At 45.2% G+C, this 22721-nt stretch overlaps 2 protein-coding genes across 3 annotated transcripts in view; one reads left to right on the top strand and one right to left on the bottom strand.

Annotated features, from left to right (window-relative positions):
* Nucleotides 1-22721, top strand: part of LOC108520423 (doublesex- and mab-3-related transcription factor C1) — a 75120-nt gene that overhangs the window by 714 nt on the left and 51685 nt on the right. The window lies entirely within an intron of this gene.
* Nucleotides 3594-22721, bottom strand: part of LOC108520425 (uncharacterized) — a 27825-nt gene continuing 8697 nt past the window's right edge. Inside the window, exons 2-3 of one of the 2 annotated variants that reach the window (XM_017859801.1) lie at nt 4770-4933; nt 3594-4615 (exon numbers count right to left, since the gene is read on the bottom strand). In XM_017859801.1, the coding sequence (XP_017715290.1) occupies nt 4588-4615; nt 4770-4933 (192 nt within the window). In that variant the 3' untranslated portion in view covers nt 3594-4587. Of the gene's footprint in view, nt 4934-5122; nt 5738-22721 lie in introns of those variants that run through there. The other variant, XM_017859800.1, reaches the window with a different exon arrangement.

The following is a 22721-nucleotide window of genomic DNA, read 5'->3' as shown; positions in this document are numbered from 1 at the left end:
ATGTGGGGAAAAGAAAGAGAGATCAGCCTGTTACTGTGTCTATACAGAAAGAAGTAGACATAAGAGACTCCATTTTGTTCTGTATTTGAGATGCTGTTAATCTGTGACCCTACCCCCAACCTTGTCCTTGCAAGAGACAGGTGCTGTGGTGACTCAAGGTTTAATGGACATTGGGCTGTGCAGGATGTGCTTTGTTAAACAAGTGCCTAAAGGCTGCTTGCTGGTTAAAGGTCATCACCATTCTCTTAATCTCAAGTAAGAGAAAAGCATTTGTCTCCTGCCCGTCCCTGGGCAATGGAACATCTCCCTGTAAAACCCGATTGTATGCTTTGTTTACTGAGCAAGGAGAAAACCGCCTTTAGGAATAAGGTGGGACTTGCTGGAGCAATGCTGCTAAAAGGTTTATGGAGAGTTTGCATATGCATCTCAAGGCACAGCATTTTCCTTTAAACTTATTCATGTCACAGGGATTTTTGTTCATATGTCTTATTGCTGATTTCCTCCCTACAATGATCCTATTGTCCAGCCACTCCCCTATCTTTTTGATGGTAAAGATAATTATCAATAAATACTAAGGGAACTCAGAGACCGGTGCCTGCGTGCGTCCTCTGTAAGCTGAGCGCCGGTCCCCTGGGCCCCACTTTTCTTTCTCTATACTTTGTCTCTGTGTCTTATTTCTTTTCTCAAGTCTCTCGTTCCACCTAACGAGAAACACCCACAGGTGTGGAGGGGCAGGCCACCCCTTCACCGTGCCCGAGATGGCAGCTGCCATTGGTGACGTGACAAGTGCCAGTGTTAGTGCCAGTTCCAGTTCCAGGGCCTATGCCATGGCTGAAGCAAGCATCAGCACCAGCACCAATGCAAGTGCCAGTTGCCAGTGCCAGGGCTAGAGCCATGGCTGAAGCAATGATCAGTCCCGGGACAGTGCCAGGGTGATTGCAATCTCAGGCTAGCGTCAGGGACTCCTCCTGCCAGCACTGAAGGCTGAGGCTGAGTCTTCACTTTGTTTTGCTGTGGGTAGTCAAAAGGGCCCCACAGCAGTGGGCGCTGGGGTCCTGACTTTTCGAGAGTCAAAAGGTAGAGTGGGGTTAGGGAGAACCTGCCGCCCATGGTATCTGTGTTCCAGTTCTATTTGTGTTTCTCAGTGAGTTAGCTTTCAATTTGCATATTGCAAAGTTTTGTTTGCCTTAATTAACTTTTTTTAATAATGACGATCAATTTACAGGAAGTAAACTGGTTAAAACTACATGATGGCAGAATTGTATCAAAGTTGAAACAAACGCCATACTTAAGCGTTTTTTCAAAATCCTTTGTTCCATAGACACTTGATTGAGTACTTAAGTTGAACATCTAGGTTTATGAATGACATTGGTCAAATGTTTTGTTTTTCCCTGTTTCGGTTTTAGCAGGAGAGATTTGCTGTTTCATAAAAGAAATTGGGAGACGATCTCATTTTATGCCTGTAACTTATTATAGCATTGGAATAAGCTGTTCTTTGAAAGTTTGAGAGACTTTACCAGTACAATCATTCCCCCCCTCCAAATACAAAAGATAAAATAAAAGCCGGTCAGTGTCTGTTGCACAAAATTACAACCGCTCTCTGCTTGTATTTGCCTAGTTCTCCGTAATGTAGGGAAAAATAAAAATTCAATGAATTAGACACCTTGCTCATCGACTCATTTATTCAACATACATTTACTGACTGCCTACTATATGTGAGGCACTGTGCCGGGCGCTGGAGATACAGGAATGCACCAGACTCAGCCTCTGCCCCACATCTGAGAGTCTAGATGGGGCTGTCATGTAAGTAAATCAGCCAGATGTGGCAGTTTGATGTATTAATTGCCGGGATGAGGATAAGGACCAGGTGGTATGGGAGCCTAGAGGAAAGACACTTAACCCTGGGTGGCGGATGTCTGGGAACAAGGAGGGCTACCCTGTAGTGAGATGCCATCTGAGATCTGAAGCACTGAAGGAGTAGTGAGTGCAGTGTGTCCCCGAGGCAGGGTATTGTGGGCGTCGGGAGCAATCCATGTTCTTCAGTGGAACTGGAAGGTTAGAATTTGGGGAGACTGGGGAGAGATGATCTGGGGGTGGGGACCTGTACGGGAGCCATGATCCTCAGTTGGTGGACTTCACGGCTGAGAGATTAAAAAATAATAATAATAAAATAAACATGTAGTGGAAAGTGACTCTTTGGAAAGCAGCTGCTCTTGGCTCTTGGATGAGCCAGAGAAAAGACTCCACCTGTGGCATGCCTAGAAGCTGTCCTGGACTCTTGTCCCTGTGCAGTTTCTACAGTGCACACAGCAGGTGCTTTATATTCAGCATCCGTAAGGAGCGATGGGCAAGAGGGTAAGTGTTGCACTCACCGGAGCTGATTCCCAGAAGCCACTGAGCAGATGTTCGCCCCTGAAGCCTGGGAGAGACAGAGCTCAGTGGGTTATATGACTACAGTTAGTTGTTGTTGTTTTAAGAAACAAAGGCCTAGATGTTAGAATGGATAAGTTATCCTGTTTATATCGAGGGAAAACTGTTTGTCGGGGTGAGAGATAAGTCTAGACTAGCCTGGAGTGAAGCCAGGAAGAGCCTTGATGGCTCTAACCTGATTTGGGGGCCCCAGGAAGCTATGGAGGTTTCCTGAGCAGGGAAGGATCTGATGAAGGCCGAACCATATCAAAATTACAGTGGCCAGCACCAGCGTGGTTTTCAAAGGACCAGTATTCTCCATGCCTTAGAATGGTCCTGGTGGGTATAGTGATCATAATAACTAGCCTAAAATTATCTTCAGTTCTTAGAGATTGACGTGCATGTTTTACATCCCTGCCCGTTGGCCTTGCAAAGCCTTTTTGTGCCCTTCGTCACAAACACCGTGGGATCCTGGCACCAGTTCTCTCAGGGCCTACCCTAGGATATGCAGGATCCAGATAATATTACGTTGTAACCCCTCACTCGCATTCCTCTGGTGGCGTCAAGGAAAGGCTGGAAGTGGTGGTGGTGGTGGTGGTGGGGTGGGGTGGTGCAGCGGGGTGGAGGTATGATAATATGAAAACATGCGATCTGAGGTGAATGGGGAAAGGGTTTTGGAAGGGCTCTGTCTTAGTTTGGGGTGGGGATAGTGGGAGCTGATTATGTGTACCTCAGTCTGAGGCCTTTCCTCCAAATCCCAAGTCACCTGCTCTCCATTTGAAGCCAATAAACATTGTCAGGTATGAAGGGTGTATGCATTTGGGCAGGGAGAGATGGTACTTTTTCTGCGTTGTTACACTGAATTGCCCTCCTCAAGGCCATAGCAAGATACCTGTGGAAGAAGCATTGTCTATAGGCCACAGTCCTAACAGGTACTTAGGAACAAGCAATGCTGTCCCATGACTATGACCACATACATGAGCCCAGATATGTATATATGTCTTAAGCTCCCCTCCATCTCCAACAGCCAACCCTATCCCAACTAAATACCTTTCTCAAGAGGTGTAAAAAGATCTTGACGCATAAAGCCACCAAACACTTCCAGATTTATTTCAGTCTTAATGAGAGAGAAGCAAGAGAGTGTGCCAGCAGGGAGGATGGGTCAGCCTCCTGTGGGAGTGGGTCCTTGAGAGTGTTGTTCTCCCCTGGGCATGCTGAGACACTAGAGCTGCCCAGCCTGCAAAGCCGAGGAGCACACTCTGGGAGCACCAGTGGGACTCAGCTCCTCATTCAGAAAGTAAGCAGATCAAAGTAATTTGACGTGGGCCCCTGTGAGGGCCTCCCACCCATTACTGTGTGTCTGAAAGGCCCGCCGTCTCTCCATTGACCTTGGTGATTGCTTGTGTTGCAATTTCTAACAGGTTAAAGGAAGAAGTATGCTCCAACCCCCTTTGCAGAATTCTCCTGCTGATACTATGTTGCAGCACATATCAAGGTCACCTTAGGAGGGCAAAAGAAAAAAAAATGAAGCCCTCCTGTTATGAATCAATGCGTAGTTGGAGACGAGGCCGTCTGTTGGAAGGGCTCTCTGTCTTGCGGTGGGGTAGGGGGGCCTGGGAGCTCTTTGTCAGTATAGGGGTTAACGCCTTTTCTGAGATCCACAGATTCTTCCTCCACATGACCCTCTCACCTCCGCACGTAAACACCGCCCAGTTTTCCTCAGATATGAAGATCGTGTGCATTGCTAGGGGAAAGAGAGATGTTATTCCGTCCTCATTCCTGCATGTGAGATGTTAATCCGTCCTCATTCCTGCATGTAAGTGCCTCACCAGGGTCAGAGCCGCCAGCTGTGGAAAATTAAGCATTGACTGGCCACAGCCCATTGCCACGAGGACCCAGGAACAAGCAGCGCTGCCTCGAGGAGGAGGGCGGACAGCCTAACAGGGCTAAGGAAGATGCTAGCTCTCTCCCTCTACAACCCCACCGCCGCCAAAGCTGACCACCCCCAGTTCACCCGACGTGTTGAAAGTTACATCAAATGCCACAAAGCAAAAACAGTCAAGCGTGCCAGCATTTATTTCAGGTCCGGCGACTGGGACTCTGCGGCGAGCAGGGGCATGGAGCATCAGAAGGGGCTTGGTCACCTTTCACGGCTCTGTGTCTGTGGCTTCGGTGGTCTCAGATTCTGAGTGTCCGGTATCCTCCCCTAGGGAGGAAAGCAGAGTGACAAGTAGACCCTTGGGAGCCTTGGGGATTTCTGGCTCGGCCTGAGGTTCTCTTGGTGGAAGAGGAAGGGGAGGCGGATGGGCTTGGTGGTGAGCATTGAGAGAGGCAGGGGTTGGCTCCGAAGGAGCTCTTGCCTGAAGCACTTGGTGAAACATGCCAGGGCTCTCTGGAACCGGCTCCTCCAAGACCCTCGCAGAAGAGCAGGTTCCCTGGGCAAGGCTGTGCCACTGGATGGGTCCTCCGTGGCGTCAGACACAGCCACCCATTCCTCAGCGTCTTTTTGCGGCCCTTTCACATTCTGAAAGCCAGAATAAATAGCCAGATCCTAATGGTCCCTCCCATCCCTGGCTTCCTTCACCCCATCCAGTAACTGTTGTGTGCCTCTCTGGCCCTCTTCCAGGGGCTGGGGATGCAGCAGTGACCTGCACAGACCGAAGCCCAGCCTCCTAGGGGACATTCCAGAACAATGGAGGGAAGCCAGACTCACCAGGTCAGCAGGTGGAAGGAAGGGAGTGAAGATCATGCTTCCGGGAGTGTGCGATGTGCCGGTAGGGACCAGCAGGACTTCCTTGAAGACATCGGGGAAGCTCATCACTCTGCCGGGTGTAAAGAGGCTGAGGGCCTGCCCCCTCCACGCCCCATTCAGCCCCTCTGCCCCTGCCTCATCGTCCCTCCCTCCTACAGCCTTGTGCTCCACTAGGGGATACATTTGTGGTATGTTACGTTCGGTCCGTTCCTGTGTTTCTTACTCCCACTCCTCCAATCTCTCTGTCCTTTGTTTCTTCTTCCTGGCCCTCCCAGCAGGCTTGAGTCACGTTTCTGCTTGCCGAGCAAAACAACCCCGAGGGTCCTCCTCGAGAGAACGTGATGTGTAGAGGTCTTCTACAGGTAGTTCATTTTATTCGGCAATGAATGATTCATTGCATGCCGAGGTGGCACATGGTCCTAGTTTGCCATGAGTGGGACCATTCCAGTTTTACAACTTAAAGGCCCCTGTCCTGGGAAAGCTCTCAGTCCCAGGGAAACTGGAACGGTTGGTCACCCTACTTCATTCATGTGGACACTATTGTCACTTTACTGTGCACTGTTTTTCTCACATTTAATAGTTGAACCTTACAGATGAAATTGTAAGAGTGATCCTGATACATAAGACGTAGACATTTATGAGTAATCGATGTGTATTGAAGGCTCTTTATATCTTCATAGTGTGGAGGTAAATGCAGCATTATGTGTTTGCCCCCTGAATACATATCCACTGAAAGCCTATGATTGGACCTCAGCCATCACATCTGCTCTTGGGGTGTCACCGCAGAGTTCTAGATGGACCCAGAATTGCAGAGAGACAAGGGCAGGGGAAGGAGCCGGGAAAGAGGTTAACATGACCGCAGATGCTGCAGATGGGATTCACACGAAGATGTCCTTCCCAACAGCCAGGCCATCGCTGGCTTTGTAAGGTAATGGGATGATCAACATTAGAGGTGTTGAAGCACAGCCTGAGCCGTCACTTGTACAGTATGCTGCAGAGAGGAGGGTTCAAATGGTTTCAGACAGCCCTGTGATTCATAGGATTCGTGTGCAAATCAGCGGTAAAGAGCCCTTAGCTTTCATGTAAATACATAATTCCCTCTGATGTGTACAAAAATTCTCACCAAAATCCTGTGAATTTCCAGGCAAGTGTTGTGAAATACTTAGAAATTCCTCCAAGAAGTGAGCAGGTCTCACTGTCTGTCCTATCTCCCCTTTCTCTCCTTGAATCTACCCCAGTTAGATTTTCTCCTACACCACTCCACTGAAACTTAGGAGTTAATTGAGCATGAGCCAATGAACAAGTGCAAGTAATGTTTCTTATAGTTGTATATGACTAGCTATGTGATTCAAATGACCAAACACAATTAAACCAAGTTGTGTTTAAATGCTTGATAAAAGCTGGGTTTAAATTGTTAACTTAAAAAAAATGAATAGAAATGAAGACCCAAATAACTACACTGTCATCTCCCAGCGCAACTTTCATTCTCATATAAAGAAAGTCATTTTCTAAGCAGGAAGGTTGTTCCAAAGTGCTGGAAATTCCCAGGAAGAAAGGCCCAGATTTTGTGGCGCTTCCACCTGTCTCCTTGTAGACGCAGCCAACTGCCACCAGGTGGCAGAACAAGACGAGAAAACTGCCCCACCCAGTCCCTGAGGCCCTTCTGCGGCAGTATTTGGGCGAGTTTTCTCAGGGGCCGGAATCAGTCCTGGGGAACCATCCCAAGGATCTGGCCTCTTAAGATATTCCAGCGTGCACCCAGGGCCTTGTCCAGGGTTTCTGACATCTATGATGACGCTTAAGGCAGTGACATCGATCAGCAGGGCCTCTGGGCTGGGCGATCCCATTCACCTCCTCATTAGTAACCCTGGGATGTGGTAGTAGGTGGCTTTAGGCAGGATTCGGGGCCAGTTGTATCTGTCAGTATGTCAGGGTAGTGACATCTGTGATTCTGCAGGGACATTTGGACAGCAGAGAATCAGAAACGCCAGAAAGTGAGGGTCTGCAACAAAAAACCTTGCCAACTGCTGTGGACTGAATTGCGTTCCCCCACCCTGCAATGAATACATTGAGGCCCTGACCTCTAATGGGACTGTATCTGGAGCTAGAGCCTTTAGGAGGCAATTAAGGTTAAATGAGGTCATAAGGGTGGAGCCCTGCTCCGACAGGATCAGTGTCCTTATGAGAAGAGACGCCACGGGGCTCATTGTACGTGTCATATCTCGAGGTAGTGACAACTGTGCTTCTGCAGGGACATTTGGGCAGCAGGGATGTCTCCTCTTCTCTGCACTGCATGCACCCAGGAAAGGCCATGTGATATCTTAGCAAGGAGGCAAACCATGAGGAGAGCCTTCAGCAGAAACCAAATCGGCTAGCACCTTGATCTTGGACTTCCCAGGTGGCAGAACTGTGAGAAAATAAATGTCTGTTGTTTAAGTCACCCAGCCTGTGATATTTTGTTATGGCAGCCCGAGAAGACTAATATACCAACCTAGCGATTTTTCAAAGAAATGAGACCCGGGCTGGCCCAGGAGGCCAGGCTGCTCAGTCCCCGAAGCCTGATGGCAGGTGAGTTGGACAACCCTGTTGTCCCGCCCAGTAACATTTCCTTTTCTTTCTGAATCTCCTTTGAGAAAATAAGCTGCCTCTGTGCAACTGCCTTGAATGGACCCAGAGTTCTGCAAAGAGTCAGGGAGGGGCTATGAGTGATGGTGATAAGACCCGCCCCACACCACCCTGCAGATGGATGGGATTTATATCGAGAAAGGCTACCATGTCAGCCGCCAGCTTTATACCATGTCTCCCTCAGCTGAGATTAAACAAGTGTGTTGGGGTTCAAGAAAAAGTTGATATTTTAAATTTGGAGTGGATGTTACAGGGAGTAGGGGTCAACTGGGTTTTGCCAGCCCCGAGATTGAACTGGATAAATTACAGGTAAATTATATGTGTGAAAGCACTGGGTACGTGACAGGATCTCAGTAGAATTTTGTTGACTTGCAAGCGAGTTTCGCAGAAGCTCCTGCAAGAGGGGAAGTGATTCTTATGATTACAAACAATAACAGTTTCTTTTTATTAAAGACCTAATAAGTACAGGTATATCACCTGTTTACAATATTGTCTTATTTATGCAAATAATCCTTGTGTACGAAAACAATACAGATAAAACAATAGTCTCCCTTGTCCACCCCTCTCCGTCACCAGCCCCTCAGTAATGGTTTAATATGTTTCCTCAAAAATTCCTCAATCAATGCATTTACATACACATACATGTACTAATAGAAACCTATGCTTGTCTTTTATGGCGCCATAAGATACATACTGGCTCATGATGCACGTATTGTGTGGCACTTGATTTTTGCATTTTACAGCAAGTCTGGGTGAACTTCTCCTGTCAGTTCATGGAGAACTGTCTCATCATTTTTAACTTCTACATAGTGTTCTAAGTGATATGCCATAATTCTTTAACTACTTTCACACACAAGGACCTTCACATTTTTTCCCCAGCTTTTAAAGTTCTCAAAAGTTTTTCCAATATCTTTGTTCGCAGAGGATGTGTTGCTCTAGAAGAGATACACAGAAATGGAATTCTGGCACAAAACCCTACAAATATTTCAACACTGAGTAACCATTGATAAATGGATCTGAAAAGAGGTGGCAGCAATTTATTCTCAGGAGCAGTGTAGGATAGTGTTCATTGTCCTTCACCGTCTCTCTTGATGTTATTCGTCCCTTTAAATATTTGCTAATCTGGTGGTTGATCTATGAAAGGTTTTGAGACAAAGCCTTCCTTACAGAATCTGTGAAGGTCCAGGACTGGTCATGTCTGCAAGCCCATACTCAGATGTCGCCTCCAGTGGGCCGGTTGGGGAGAGGCCGAGAAAGGCACAACAGAGTACAACAGAGAGTGACAGGAGGAAGTTTCGGGGTCCATGAGAAGGCTCAGACAGGACACCCACTCAGCCTTGGGGATGTTAATGGAGTCAGTGGAGGTTTCCCAGAGGATTGGATGCCTGAAATGTGTGAGGAAAGCATTCAGACAGGGAAAGGGAGAGGAGGAACAGCGCTTGAAGCACAAAGACCAGGCCAAGGAGGTGATTTTGGAAACTGCAAATAAGCTGACCCAGTTTCTATTCTGTGCACTTGTAGCAGTCAAGATTGGCTACCATGAAGCAGTGCCGGATTAGAAACGTGTGTCCCAATGGAGACCCCGAGTTCCTCTACTGCAGTTCTCTAGAATGAGGGTGCTCAATCAGGGGTAGCCTGAGTTCCAAGGTCCAGCCCTTGAGGATCTTCTGGGTTGTGTCCAGGCCCTGGCCTAGAGTTTCTGAAGTCTGTCATGGGACATAAGATAGTGATATACATATATATATATATGTGTGTGTGTGTGTGTGTGTGTGTGTGTGTGTGCGTGTGTGTGTGTGTGTGTGTAGTCCCTTGAGGACGTAGCCTGGGAGACTCTAGTCAGCTGTCCACCCATTCTGTAGCTCTGGGATATGAAAAGAAGCCATTTTAGGCAGGGTGAGATGCCAATGGTGTCATGCAGTATCTTAGGGGATAGTGAGGGTACCCTTAGAGGATACTGAAAATACTTGCATTAGGGCTCATGGGAGGCATAGTAGCCCCCAGGGCACTTGCAACTAGGCAACTGGCTGACACAGCAGGTAGCTGTGAATGTAGCAGTCCCCTAAGCCACGGGGTCACTAAATGTCTGAGAAGAACAAGAATTTGGAGATCATTTACCCAAAGATTTCAGTATGTCAGTAGGGCAATGGAAGCTCAGAAAGGTATAGCAACTTGCTCAACACAGAGAGAAAATGTATCACTATGGTGAACCAGTGAAGTGAGGGCACTGTGACTAACACTGACAGATGAAACCTGTCTTCCCCTGAACCTGAGAAGTTCTAGAAATCAACAGCCTGTGCAAATGGGTCATCACAGCAAACCGCCTGAGGAGGTTCATGGCAGCCAAGTCCCAATCAGCAGCAGTGTTGTGCTTCTGAGGATATAATGTGTGAGGGTGTTTTGGTGTGTGAATCAGCCTCTGATGGGTGGTGAAAAGGGGGCTCCAGGCTGGCATTCTCTCTCTCTCTCTCTCTCTCTCTCTCTCTCTCTCTGTGTGTGTGTGTGTGTGTGTGTTCTAGAGGTGAGGTCCCCTTGTCACCAAGCCCTGCTCTATTAAATCCCACTATGACCACTTGGGTTTCGACTGCTATTTTCCAAGTTATGGCCCCTCGTAACCCACCGGATTGGTTGGAGGGTGGTATCACTGCAGCCAAGGGTCCTCCCTCCAAGCCCAAGGGAAGGAGGGAACAAGGTGGCCTCAAATCTTGTCCCCTGGGCCTGAGCCTTTTAAGCTGCAGTGGCAGCTTCATCCGTATCTGTGTCCCACAGTCTCATATCCCTTGCCCTACCTACATTTAGCCAGCCCAGATTCATTTCTGGACTGGAGAAAAGGCCTCAGCACCTCCAGGAAGACAGCTCTGAGTCCAGACATTGAAAACATCTGGCTCCTGCTGAGCGGGAGGCTCTGGGCTCCAAGCTAGAGGAAATAGAAGGAATACTTCTCACCCTTATCCCAGATTGGAGAGTCCAGGCACAGCAAAGCTCTAGTGGACACATGCTCATTGATTCGTTTTCTTCAATAAAGATTTGTTGGTGCCACGCTGTAGGTAAAGCCCTGTGTCCAGGTACTGGCTGTTCCAGGACTAACAAGGCAGAGCTCATGCTCCAGAGATGAGAGCCCGGATGAGGACGGTCGTGCAAATTAATCTGCCAGATGGGGCAGTCTAGCATGAGAAATACTATGATAGAGAAGAGTACACAGTATGTTTGTGTGTTAGTCAAATATTTCATCATATAGATAGGGAAATGGAAGCCCAGAAAGGTATAGCAACTTCCTCAAGGTAACACAGAGAGAAAATGTATCACTATGGTGAGACAGTCAAGTGAGGACACTGTGCTTGGGACTGGCCTAGTGGAGAGGAGACATGTTACCAAGGGAAGAAGGACGTGTTCTTTTGGAGGGTAGGAACATCAGAGATCAAAAGGACAAGTGAAAGGCTGAGTAAGGAAATGGTGGCTCCAGAGGAGAGCCATAATGCAAAGGCCCTGAGGCAGGGCAGAATTAACAGTTATTTTCGAGGGTACTGAAGGCAAATTTTAGCCATGCTGTGGAGGAAGACGAGGCTGTAGGAGAGGAACAGAGTTGAGATGTCCAGATGGAAAGTCTGAGGGATGAGAGACGATGTCCTGGATAGAAAGGGGCTCTTACAGAATCATCTCATTTGGATCTGGGTGGTATAGAAGGAAGCCTCCATTGCTGGTCCAGGATGAGTCCTGGGCTCCCGTCCCTGTGCAGTTTTCTACAGTGCATACACTGGGCTTTCTAAACACACCAACTCTAAAGCGCAATGGTGAGGTCAGAGTGATGCCCACCCAAGCTGTCCCCTAGAAGCCAGTGATCGGATACCATCCTGTGTGGCCGGGGAAGCTGGCAAACAGTGCATAATGAGGACATTGATATGGGTTCATCTAGAATGAAACCAGGATGACATAAAGAAGGGCTGGGTTTCCTAGTAGGGGTCAAATGAGTGCAAAGAGGCAGAGCTGTGGGGTTAAGATATTGGAATCAGGCATCGGTGAGAGGGGAAGGTAGAGAGAGAGAGAGAAAGTGAGGAGAGGGAGAGGAAGGGAGTGACAGAGGGAGAGAGGGAGGAAGGGATGGATGGGGGCAGGGAGGAAGAGAAGAATCTAGGGAGGGAGGGAGGAGAGCATTTGGTCCTTTGCATAAGGGATATGGCCTATGAGCTGCAGCCTGCTGGGGCTGCCTCCCTCACACCAGAATTTTTGGAAAAGTATCCACTCTTTTGGGCCTCTCTTCCTGGAGAACAGATGCCTTTGTCCTACTTGCTAGGAAGATATTTTTCCTGCACTGTTTTTGGGTTTTGGGTTTTGTTTTTTGGCACTGGAATGACCCGGAGTCACCGGGAGCTCCCAAGAGGAGGATGCAGAGTCCCAGGTCAACTATGTTACTATTCATGGCTGTCACTTACTGAGGGCCTAATACATATCACACACTCTGTCGTGTGGATTACTTAAGCCGGCACTTATCTTTCCAACGGTCCTGGAAGTTCAATGTCAGTCAAATTTTACAGAGGTCTAAACTGGGGCCGGAGACTTCAAGATACTTGTCCAAGGTCACACAGATATTTACTGAAAAAGCTGGGACTTGACCCCAGGTCTGTCTAAAACATGGGTGCACCATGCACCACCCTGGCACCCAAGAACCCCTCCCAGCCTTAATCGAGCCTTCTGTGTCTTGCACCCAGTCCCTAGCCCCCAGATATTCCTGCTGTCTTAATTGTTATTGATTATTGCATAAAAAAAATCCCCCAAACATTTCAAGTTAAAATGATAAGCAGTTTTTCTCTGAGAGTTCTGTAGATCAGGGATCCGGGTATGGCTTAACTGGATCCTCTACTTCCCAGTCTCTCACAAGGCTGCCAGCCCAGGGACAACAGTCTCCTCTGTAGGCCTGACTGGGGAAGGATCGACTTCCAAGCTCACTCATGTGGCTGTTGGCAGGATCTAGTTCCTCATCTGTAGGCTCAACTGTGGGAAAGACAGACTTCCAAGCTCACTCATGTGATTGTTGGCAGGATTTAGTGGGTCGCTGGCCTGAGGGCCTCAGTTCCTCTATGGCTGTTGGCCAGAGGCTTTCATCAGCCCCTTGCCGGCTGGCCTTCTCCATCTGGGCAAGCACGCATACAAGAAGAGCCTGAGGGAGAGAATGAATGCCAGCAGGTCAGAAGTCACAGTCTCGTTATAGCCTAAGCATGGAAATGACACACCATCACCTTTGCCAAATTTTGTTGGTTAGAAGCAAGTCACTAGGTCCAGCCCACCCTCAAGGGGAGGGAATCCGTAGGAGGAGCATGGGTGCCAGGAAGGGGGATCCTTGAAAGCCATTCTGGAAGGCTGCCCACCACACCTGCTCCTGCACCCACCTCAGTATAGTGAGTCCCTTTGGGTATCAACCGCCTTGACAGAGCAAATGGTTGATGGGCCACCTTGGACTGTGCTATGTGGCCTGCATCTATCTGATCCCACCTCTCTTCCAGCAGACCCAGGACCCAAGTCTGCCTGGCCTTGCCTTCCTCCCCGTCCCTACCAGCTACTCCCCGCCACTGAGCCCGTGAGATGTCACAGCAGCTGAAAATGGACCTGCTCCCTGTGACTGAAGCACAAACCCATCACTTGGGTGGGACTGGGACCCAGGATGGTGCTCCAGGCCTCTCCCGGTAAAACAGAGGTGAAGAGCTCAGCTCTCCCACTGAGACAGGGTGCACCTCAGGAGAACACGGGTATAGGTGGGAGAGGGCTGGGTCCAGAGTTATCTGTGAAAGCTGCTGAGATGTTCTTGCTTTTGCCCTCTGGGTTGGGATTCTGGGTAGAATCCCCCCATGTTCTCCAGCAGGCATCACAGAAGCATCTCTAAAGCAATGCAGGAGCACCCATGCCAGAGAAGGAGCTGCTCTGAAGCTGCGTGGAGACCCAGAGGTGTTCAGATGCCTAAGATCGGGGACCTACTCTAGGGAGGAGAGGAGTGAGTATAGATTGGGGATGATTTGTGTGTCTCCATAATGTATTTAACTCAAAAGCAGAGAGAGATGTGAAGCACATATAGCAAAGCATTTTTAAGTAGGGGTGGTGGCTGCTGTATTCTTCTCTCTGTTTTTCTGTAGGTTTGAAATATTTCAGTAGTACAATACTCTAAAAGTAGAAAACAGAAGAGAAGGAGGGGCTCTCAGGACCCCAACACTCCACATTTCCCCGACGTGTCTCAGAGCCAAATGCCTCAAGCTAGGGGGTGGCATGGTGAACTTGTGAGTTTCCTAGGAACCCAGTGGTTCCATTAGGCCATGGGGATCGGGACTGCAGGTGGCTGGACTCCCATGGCAGAACCTTAGCCAGGAGCATAGCCATCCCAGAGAAGCCTGGGCTTTTTCCACTTCTGGGAAGCATCCACCAGACTCAGCTCTTCCCACTGCTGCTATTTTCTTGCAATGTATATCAGGGGCAGCTCACAAAGAGACACGGTATCATAATAAGAGATAAACAACCTGAGGTGATGGATGAGGCCATGTGTTGGAGGGGCTCTCTCCAAGGTTGGGGTGGGGGTTGTTGTGCTCAGATTATAACTTAATGCCTCTGAAGCCTTTCCTGTGCATTCTGCGACATCTTCTCTCCTTCTGACGTCACCTCCTTGTCCCTCAACCTACAGCCCTCCTCCCCGGCCCAAGGGTTATCACTCAGTCAGTGCACATCAGCCACCCTATGTGAAGTGTTTGAAACCAGTAGCATGTTTACTGTCCATCAACCATTGTGCTGTTGCAAAAGTGACTGGGGGACATGCCGTACTGCTCCAAGGCACAAGGACAACAACCCGTTTGGCTAGGTACCCCGTGCCTAACTCTCTCTCCACAACGACCTCCTTCCCTGCCACCTCCACCGAAAGAGGCAAACCACAAATCACAGGAGGTGGATACTCATGTGGAGAGGGACATCAAATATCATAACACCAAAAGAGTCAAGTGTGCCAGTATTTATTTCAGGCCCACTGGGGTGAGCAGGGTCATGAAGCAGCAGAAGGGGCTCGGTCACCGTTCACGGCTCTGTGTCTGCAGCCCCCGTGGTCTCAGCTTCCAAGTGTCCGGTAACCTCCCCTAGGGAGGAAAACAGAGTGACAAGTGGACACTTGGGAGCCCTGGGGATTGTGGCCTGGCCTGAGGTTCTCTTGGTGGGCTTGGCGGTGAGCAGTGAGAGAAGCAGGGGCTCTCACCTGAAGCACTTGGTGAAACATGCCAGGGCTCCCTGGATCCAGCTCCTCCAACACCCTCTCAGAAGAACAGGTTCCCTGGGCAAGTCTGTGCCGCTGGATGGGGCCTCTATGCTGTTGGCAAAATAAACCAAGGGCATAGTGTCTTTAGCTGAGCCAGTCCTGTTCAGGAAAATAGGGAAAAATCATTCTAGCCAGCACTAACATGGCTTCCTTCATTCATCGGGTGTTCGCGGAGGGCCTGTTATCTGCACACCAGAATCAGTTGCAGGTACTGGGGATGCAGCAACGAACTCTAGAAATCTAGGTCCCAGCTCTCCTGGGGCTGACTATCTGCCACACTGGAGGGAAATCAGGCTCACCGGGTCCTCAAGAGTTTGCTCTTCCTTGAGAAGGCTAAAAACTGGAGCTGCCCACCTTGCAAAGTTGAGGGCACTAGTCTGGGGGATGCGGCTTTCTCCATACAGTCAGATCAGGACTCAGCAGCAGCAGGAATGCCAGGGAAGTTCATGTTTTCTGAGAAGTGCGATGTTCATGTGGTGTCTGAAAGGATTTACTGTCAGAGGCCGGCAGAACTCTTCGTTGTGCTGGGCCTCTGGTTCAGGGCCTGTCCCCTCCGTGAAAATCCATCCGCCTGTCCCTGGCCTGGATCTTCACCCTCTCCTCCTGTAGATGAGTACGCTCTTTTCAAGCAGTTGACTCCGTCTCAAAAAAAAAAAAAAAAAAAAAAAAAAAAAAAAAAAATTCTCATAAACTCCTTCAAGTGCTGAGCTGCCTCATTGACTAGTATCATCACTTCCTTTTCCTCTCTCCCGAGTGTGCCTTGAACCCACTCTAATCAGCTTCCAGTCCCACAACGCGACTCTCACATAGATGATTAAATGACTAATTGAAAGTGACGTTTTCTGATTTTCACGTTACTCTACTTATATAAACCTAAAGACTTAAGGAAAGATCTATTTGTGCATTGTTATCTTTAAGGTTTACTGAAATTCAAACCGGGGTACTTGCCAATTATATTTTTCCCCTCACCAGCTCCATCTTCATGTCAAGAACCTCAGTGAGTAGACATGAAACTACTCCTAAATTCCCAGTGAGCAGAACCCCAGCATTGCTGGGGATCCACAATCAAACTCCAGGTTTCTCTTCTGTGCATTAGTGGAAGCCAACGTAGGGCGCTTGAGGGAAGTGTGGATGTAGAAAACTGTGTCTCACAGAGCCCTGAGATTTTTAGCTGTAATTTTTGAGTCGGGCTGCTCAGTCAAGGCTCAGGCTCAGCCTAGGGGAGCCTTCCAAGGTCCTGGCCTTTCGGATGCTCAAGGGCTTGTCAAGGACTTGACAGAGCCCTTTTAGGACCCCGTGATGGGCCTTGAGACAGTGGCATCTGAGCCTCCAGGCCTCTAGTCTAAGAAGCATCAGTTTTCCCACCCTACTTCTACTTATGATTGGTGTCAGGAGGAAGAAAGAATTTGGGGATGCACCATAGGGTAAATATATTTAAACCGTTTAATCCCTGACAAATGGCACTCCAAATGTGGAGTGCACATTTGGTGCATAGCGTGAATCTGTGCCAATTCACACTACCAGAGTCAGAACCTCAGTATATGATACCCGATTGGTATTATTATAATTTTAAATGTTTGTCAAGTTGCAGTTTGAAAAGTGGAATCACATTGTTATCTTAATTCCATTATGACTTGTGATGTGGAGCTCCTCTTCCCTTCATAGTGGCCATTTGTATTTCTATAAATGGCCTGCTCAGATTGTTCGTTAGCTTTTCTATAGTTGTTTGTTCTCGCATGTGTTTCTTGAGTTGTCTCATCAAAGCTCTCTGTATGTTGCAAATACGATTATTTAGTCTGTTATAATTGAAGAAGATGTTTGCTCCCAGTCTCTCACTTCTGTTTGCATTTGATTTCCTGTGTCTTCTTGTATGGACACTTTTCATTTGGGGCGTTCATACAGGCTGCTTTATTCAGGCCTCACCACAACCATGTGAGGTTGTTAGTACTCACCTCAGTTTTCTTTTTGTTTGGTTGGTTTTATTTACATTTAATAAGTACTTATTGAGTTAGGTGTCAGAGATACTCTGCGCACTGGGGATAGAATCACCATAGTTCCATGCGCCAAGATCACAATGAGGGCTGGCGGCACAATAATGAGCTCTACCCTTACAGAGCTTTCCACCTGTAAGAGTTTCAGGTACACTCTGAAATTTTTTTTTTTCATTCACGATTTAAAAATGTATTACTTACACAAAATTGTACATATTTATGGGGTACCGTGTGATGTTTCCACCCCTGTATACATTGTATAATCATCAAGTCAGGGCAATTACCATATTCATCACTTTAAACATTTATCATCTCTTTGCAGTGTTAACATTTAAAATCTTCTAGATTTAAAATCTTGAAGTCTACACTACATTGGTATTTTCTATACTCGCTCTACTGTGTAACAGAACACCAGAACTCGTTCTTTACGTCTAACCCATAACTTTTTACCCTTTACCAACCCCTCCCATTGCCCCACACCCCCTTCCCTCCCCAGCTTCTGGTAACCACTATTCTAGTTTCTGCTTCCATGAAATCAACTTTTTAAGATTCCACACCTGAGTGAGGTCACGTGGTGTTTGTCTTTCTGTGCCTGGCTTATTTCACTTAACATAATGTCTTCCAGGTTCATCGATGTTGCCTCAAATGACAGGATTTCATTTTGTTTTATGGCTGGATAGTATTCCATTGTATATACAAGCCACATTTTTCTTTATCCATTCATCTGTAGATGGGCTTTTAGGTTGATTCCATATCTTGGCTATTGTGAATAATGCTGCAACGAACACGGGAGTGCAGATGTCTCTTCAACGTGATGATTTCCTTTTCTTACACTATGTACCGAGTAACGAGATTGCTGAATCACACAGCAGTTCTATTTTTAATTTTTTGAGGAATCTTCACACTGTTTTCCATAATGACTGTAGTAATTTTCATTCCCACCAACAGTGCATAAGTGTTCCTCTTTCTCAACATCCTCTCCGGCATTTGTTACTTTTCGTCTTTTTGATAACAGCCATTCTAACTGGGGCGAAGTGATATCCTATTGTGGTTTAGATTTGTATTTCACTGATGATTGGTGATGTTGAGTGTTTTCAAATATCCGTTAGCCATTTGCACATCTTCTTTTGAGAAAAGTCAATTCAGGCATTTTCCCCAATTTTTAATTGAATTATTATGAATTTTGCTATTGTTTGGGCTCCTTATATATTCTGGATATTAACCCCTTGTCAGATGCATAGTTTGAAAATACTATTTCTCCCTTTCTGTAAGCTGTCTCTTTACTCGACTGATCGTTTCTTTTGCTGTGCAGATGTTTTATAGTCTGATATAATCCTTTGGATCTATTTGTGCTTTTGTTGCCTATGCTTTCGAGGCCTTACTGAAAAAAAAAAAAAAAAAAAATCCTTGCCCAGTTCAACTTCGTGAAATGTTTCCCCTATGTTTTCTTCTAGAAGTTTCACAGTTTCAGGTCTGACATTGCAGTCTTTAAGCCATTTTGATTTTACTTTTGTGTATGGTGAGAGATAGGGGTCTGGTTTCTTTCTTCTGATTGTGAACATACAGTTTGTCCAGCACCGTCTATTGAGGAGACTGCCCTATTCTCCATGTATGTTCTAGGCTCCTGTGTAGAAAATTAGTTGGCTGCTAATGCATGGATTTATATCTGGGTTCCCTGTAATGTTTTATTGGTCTATGTATCTGATTTTATGTCAGTGTCCTGTTGTATTGGTTGCTTTTGTGTATTTCGAGGTCAGGTAGTGTGTTGTCTCCAGCTTTGTTCTTCCTGCTTGTGACTGGTTTGGCTATGAGCATCTTTTGTGGCTCCATACAAATCTAGGATTTTTTTTTTTTTTTTTTTTTTTCTGTCTAGATCATTGGTATTTTGACAGGGATGTCAAATGTTGAACATGGAGATCACTTTGGTTACTATGGACATTGTAACAATATTAATTCATGCATGAATGTGGGATGTCTTTCCATATATTTTTGTCCTCTTCAATTTCTTTTATCAGTGTTCTATAGTTTTCACTGTAGAGCTCTTTCATCTCCTTGCTTAAGTTTATTGCTAGGGATTTTATTTTATTTTATTTTTTTGTAGCTATTGTAAATGGAATTACTTTCTTGATTTCTTTTTCAGATAGTTTGCTATTGGCAAACAGACATGCTACTGATTCCTGTATGCTGATTTTATATTCTGCGACTTTACCAAATTCACTTATTAGTTCTGATAGTTACTTGGTGGAGTCTTTAGGGTTTTCCCTGTATAAGACCATGTCATCTGCAAACAGGAACAATTTGACTTCCTCCTTTCCGGTTGGATGCTGATATGCTTTGGCTGTGTCCCCACCCAAATCTCATCCTGAATTGTTGCTCCCATCATTGCCACGTGTTGTGGGAGGGACCTGGTGGGAGATAATAAAATCTTGGGGGCGGTTTCCCCCATACCGTTCTCGTGGTAGTGAATAAGTCTCATGAGATCTGATGGTTTTATAAGGTGTTTCCCTGTTCGTTTGGCTCTCATTTTCTCTCTTGCCTGCCGACGTGTATGATGTGCCTTTTGCCTTCCATCGTGATTGTGAGGACTCCCTAGTCACGTGCAACTGTTAGTCCATTAAGCCCCTTTTTAAAAAATAAATTACCCAGTCTCGGGCATGTCTTTATCAACAGTGTGAAAACAGACTAATACAGGTGCTCTTTATTTCTTCCTCTTGCCTAATTGGTCCGGCTAGACCTTCCAACACTAAGTTGAATTTAAGCAGTGAAAGTCAGCATTCTTTACTTTCTAAGAGAAAAGCTTCCAACTTTTCCTATTCAGTGTGATATTAGCTTTGGGTTTATCATATGTGGCCTTTATTTTGTTGAGGTATGTTCCTTTTATGCCCACTTTGCTGGGAGTTTCTATCATGAAGGGATGTTGAAATTTTTGAATGCTTCTCAGCATCTCTTGAAATGAGTGTATGGATTTTGTCCTTTGTTCTGTTGATGTGAGGCATCACTTTTATTACTTTGCACATATATTGAACCAACCTTGCATCCCTGGTATGAATCCCACTTGGTCATGATGGAAGATGTTTTTAATGTGTTGCTAGTGTTTGGTTGAGGGTTTTCGCATCCATGCTTATTAGGGATACTGGTCTTTAGCTTTCTTGTTTTGTAATGTCCTCGTCTGGCTTTGGAATTATGGTAATGCTGGCCTCATAAAATGTTTTTGAAAGTATTCCCTCCTCTTCATTTTTTTTTTTTTTTTTAGCCTTTGAGAAGAATTGGTACCAGTTCTTTACATGTTTCGTAGAATTCACCAGCAAATCCATCAGGTCCTGGAATTTTCTTTGATGGGAGAGTGTTTACTCCTGCTTCAATGTTATTATTCCTTATTGTTTCTGTTCAGGTTTTCTATTTCTTTGTGATGCAATCTTGGTGGCTTGTATGTGTTCAGGAACTTAGCTCTTTCTTCTAGATTTTGAATTTCTTGGCAGATGGTTGTTCATGATAGTCTCTTATCATCATTTCCACCGCTGTTGTGCCAGTTGTAATGTTTCCTTTTTTTATCTCTGTTTTTATTTGAGTCTTCTGTCTGTTTTCCTAAGTTAGTCTAGCTAAAGATTTGCCAATTTCTTTATCTTTTAAAAAGCTAACTCTTTGTTTTTTGATTTTTAAGTTGTTTTATTAAAATCTCTATTTTGTTTATTTCTGCCCTGATCTTTGTTATTTCTTTTCTTCTGCTAACTTTGGGTTTTTTTGTTCTTTTTCTAGTTCCTTGGGGCATAACATTAGGTTGTTTATTTGAGATATTTCCACTTCTGTTACACAGGCATTTATGCTATAAACTTTCCTCTTAGAACTGCATTTCCTATATGTATTCTGTGGCTTTTGGATGGAACGATCCGTAAATATCTGTTAGGTCCATGGGGTCTAGAGTGCAGTTTAATGGCAACGTTTCTTCGTTAATTTTCTGTTTGGATGATCTGTCCACTGCTGAAAGTGGGGTATTAAAGTCCCTCACGATTATTGTATTATAGTCAATCTCTCCTTTTAGGTCTTTTAATATTTACTTTACATATTTGGATGCCCTGGTGTTGGGTGCATATATTTACAACACTTATAAATATATATATTTTTACTATATATATATTTACTTTATATATATTTACTATATATATTTACTATTATATTTACAATATATATATTTACAATTGTTAAAAATATATTTAACAATGAAATATATGTTACAAATGTATTACAGTTGTTAAAATATATATTTTGTAATATATATTACTATATATACAATTGTTAAAAACCATATGTATATATATACCAACACATATATTTACAGTTGTTATATCCTTTTGCTTTATTGACCTGTTTAACATCATATAATGGCCTTCTTTGTCTTTTCTTTTTAAGTCTGTTTTATCTGATCTAAATAGAGGTACCCCCACTCTGTTTTGGGTTCCATTTGCATGGAATGTCTGTTTCCAACCCTTTGGTTTCAGTCTGTGTGTGTCTTTGTCGGTGAAGTGAGTTTCTTTTAGACAGTATATAGTCGGGGCTTGTGTTTTTAGCCACTCTATGTCTTTTAATTGTGGAACTTAGTCCATTTACATTCAAGTTTATCATTGACAGGTAAAAGTTTAACACTACCATTTTGTTACCTGTTTTGTTTTATTTTATTTTGTAGATCTGTTCTTCCTTTGTTCTGCTCTTACCGTCTTCTTTTGCTGTTATGTGGTTTTCTCTAGTAGCAAATTTTGATTCCTTGCTATTTATATTTTAGTGTCCCTATTATAGGTTTTTGCTTTGTGGTTACCATGATGCGATGTACAAAATATGTCTTATAATTACAACAGGTTATTTTAAACAGGTAGCAGTTGAACTTTAATCACAGGAAAATGAACAAAACAAACTCTACACTTTAGCGCGTCCCTCCCGCCACACTTTGACTTTTTGATGTTTTAAGTTACATCTTTTTTATATTCCTATCTCTTAACCAATTGTTGTAGTTATTACTGTTTTGAACAGTTTTGTCTTTTAGGTTTCAAGATGAAAGTTTCATCTTTCATACTTAAGATGTATTTGGCAACCCGTGATGATAATATTACAGGATTGTAAATTTGTCTGCTTTCTTACTATTACCCGTGAGTTTTATACCTTCATATATATTTTTGTTACATGTTAGTGTTCTTTTCTAGCATTTCTTGTAAGACAGGTGTTGTGTTGATGATTTTTCTCACCTTTTTTCTTTTCTGTTTTTTCTGTTTGTCTCAGGAAGTCTTTTTCTTTCTTTTTTCTTGGAAGGATAGCTTTGCTGAATACGGTGTTCTTGACTGACAGTTTTTTCCCCTTCATCACGTTGAATGCATCATTTCTCCCTTTCCTGGCCTGCAGGGTCTCTGGTGAGAAATCCACCGAAAGCTGTATTGGTGATCCATCGAGTGTGATATGTTGTTTTTCTCTTGATGCTTTGAGCATTTTTCTTTGCCTTTGATTTGTTTAAATAATTTGAATATGGTGTGCCTTGGGGAATTTGTCTCTGGGTTGAATTTTATTTGTGACCTCTGAGCTTCCTGTACCTGAATGCTATGATCTTTCTCCAGATTTGGGAAATTTCAGCCATTATTTTTCTAAATATGCTTTCTAGACCTTGTTTTTTTTTTTTTTTTTTTTT

The sequence above is a fragment of the Rhinopithecus bieti genome, unplaced genomic scaffold, assembly GCF_001698545.2.
Source record: "Rhinopithecus bieti isolate Rb0 unplaced genomic scaffold, ASM169854v2 scaffold_52231, whole genome shotgun sequence".
Taxonomy (NCBI): domain Eukaryota; kingdom Metazoa; phylum Chordata; class Mammalia; order Primates; family Cercopithecidae; genus Rhinopithecus; species Rhinopithecus bieti.
The sequence above is the reverse complement of the archived record's forward strand: the minus strand, read 5'-3'. Positions and strand labels throughout refer to the sequence as shown.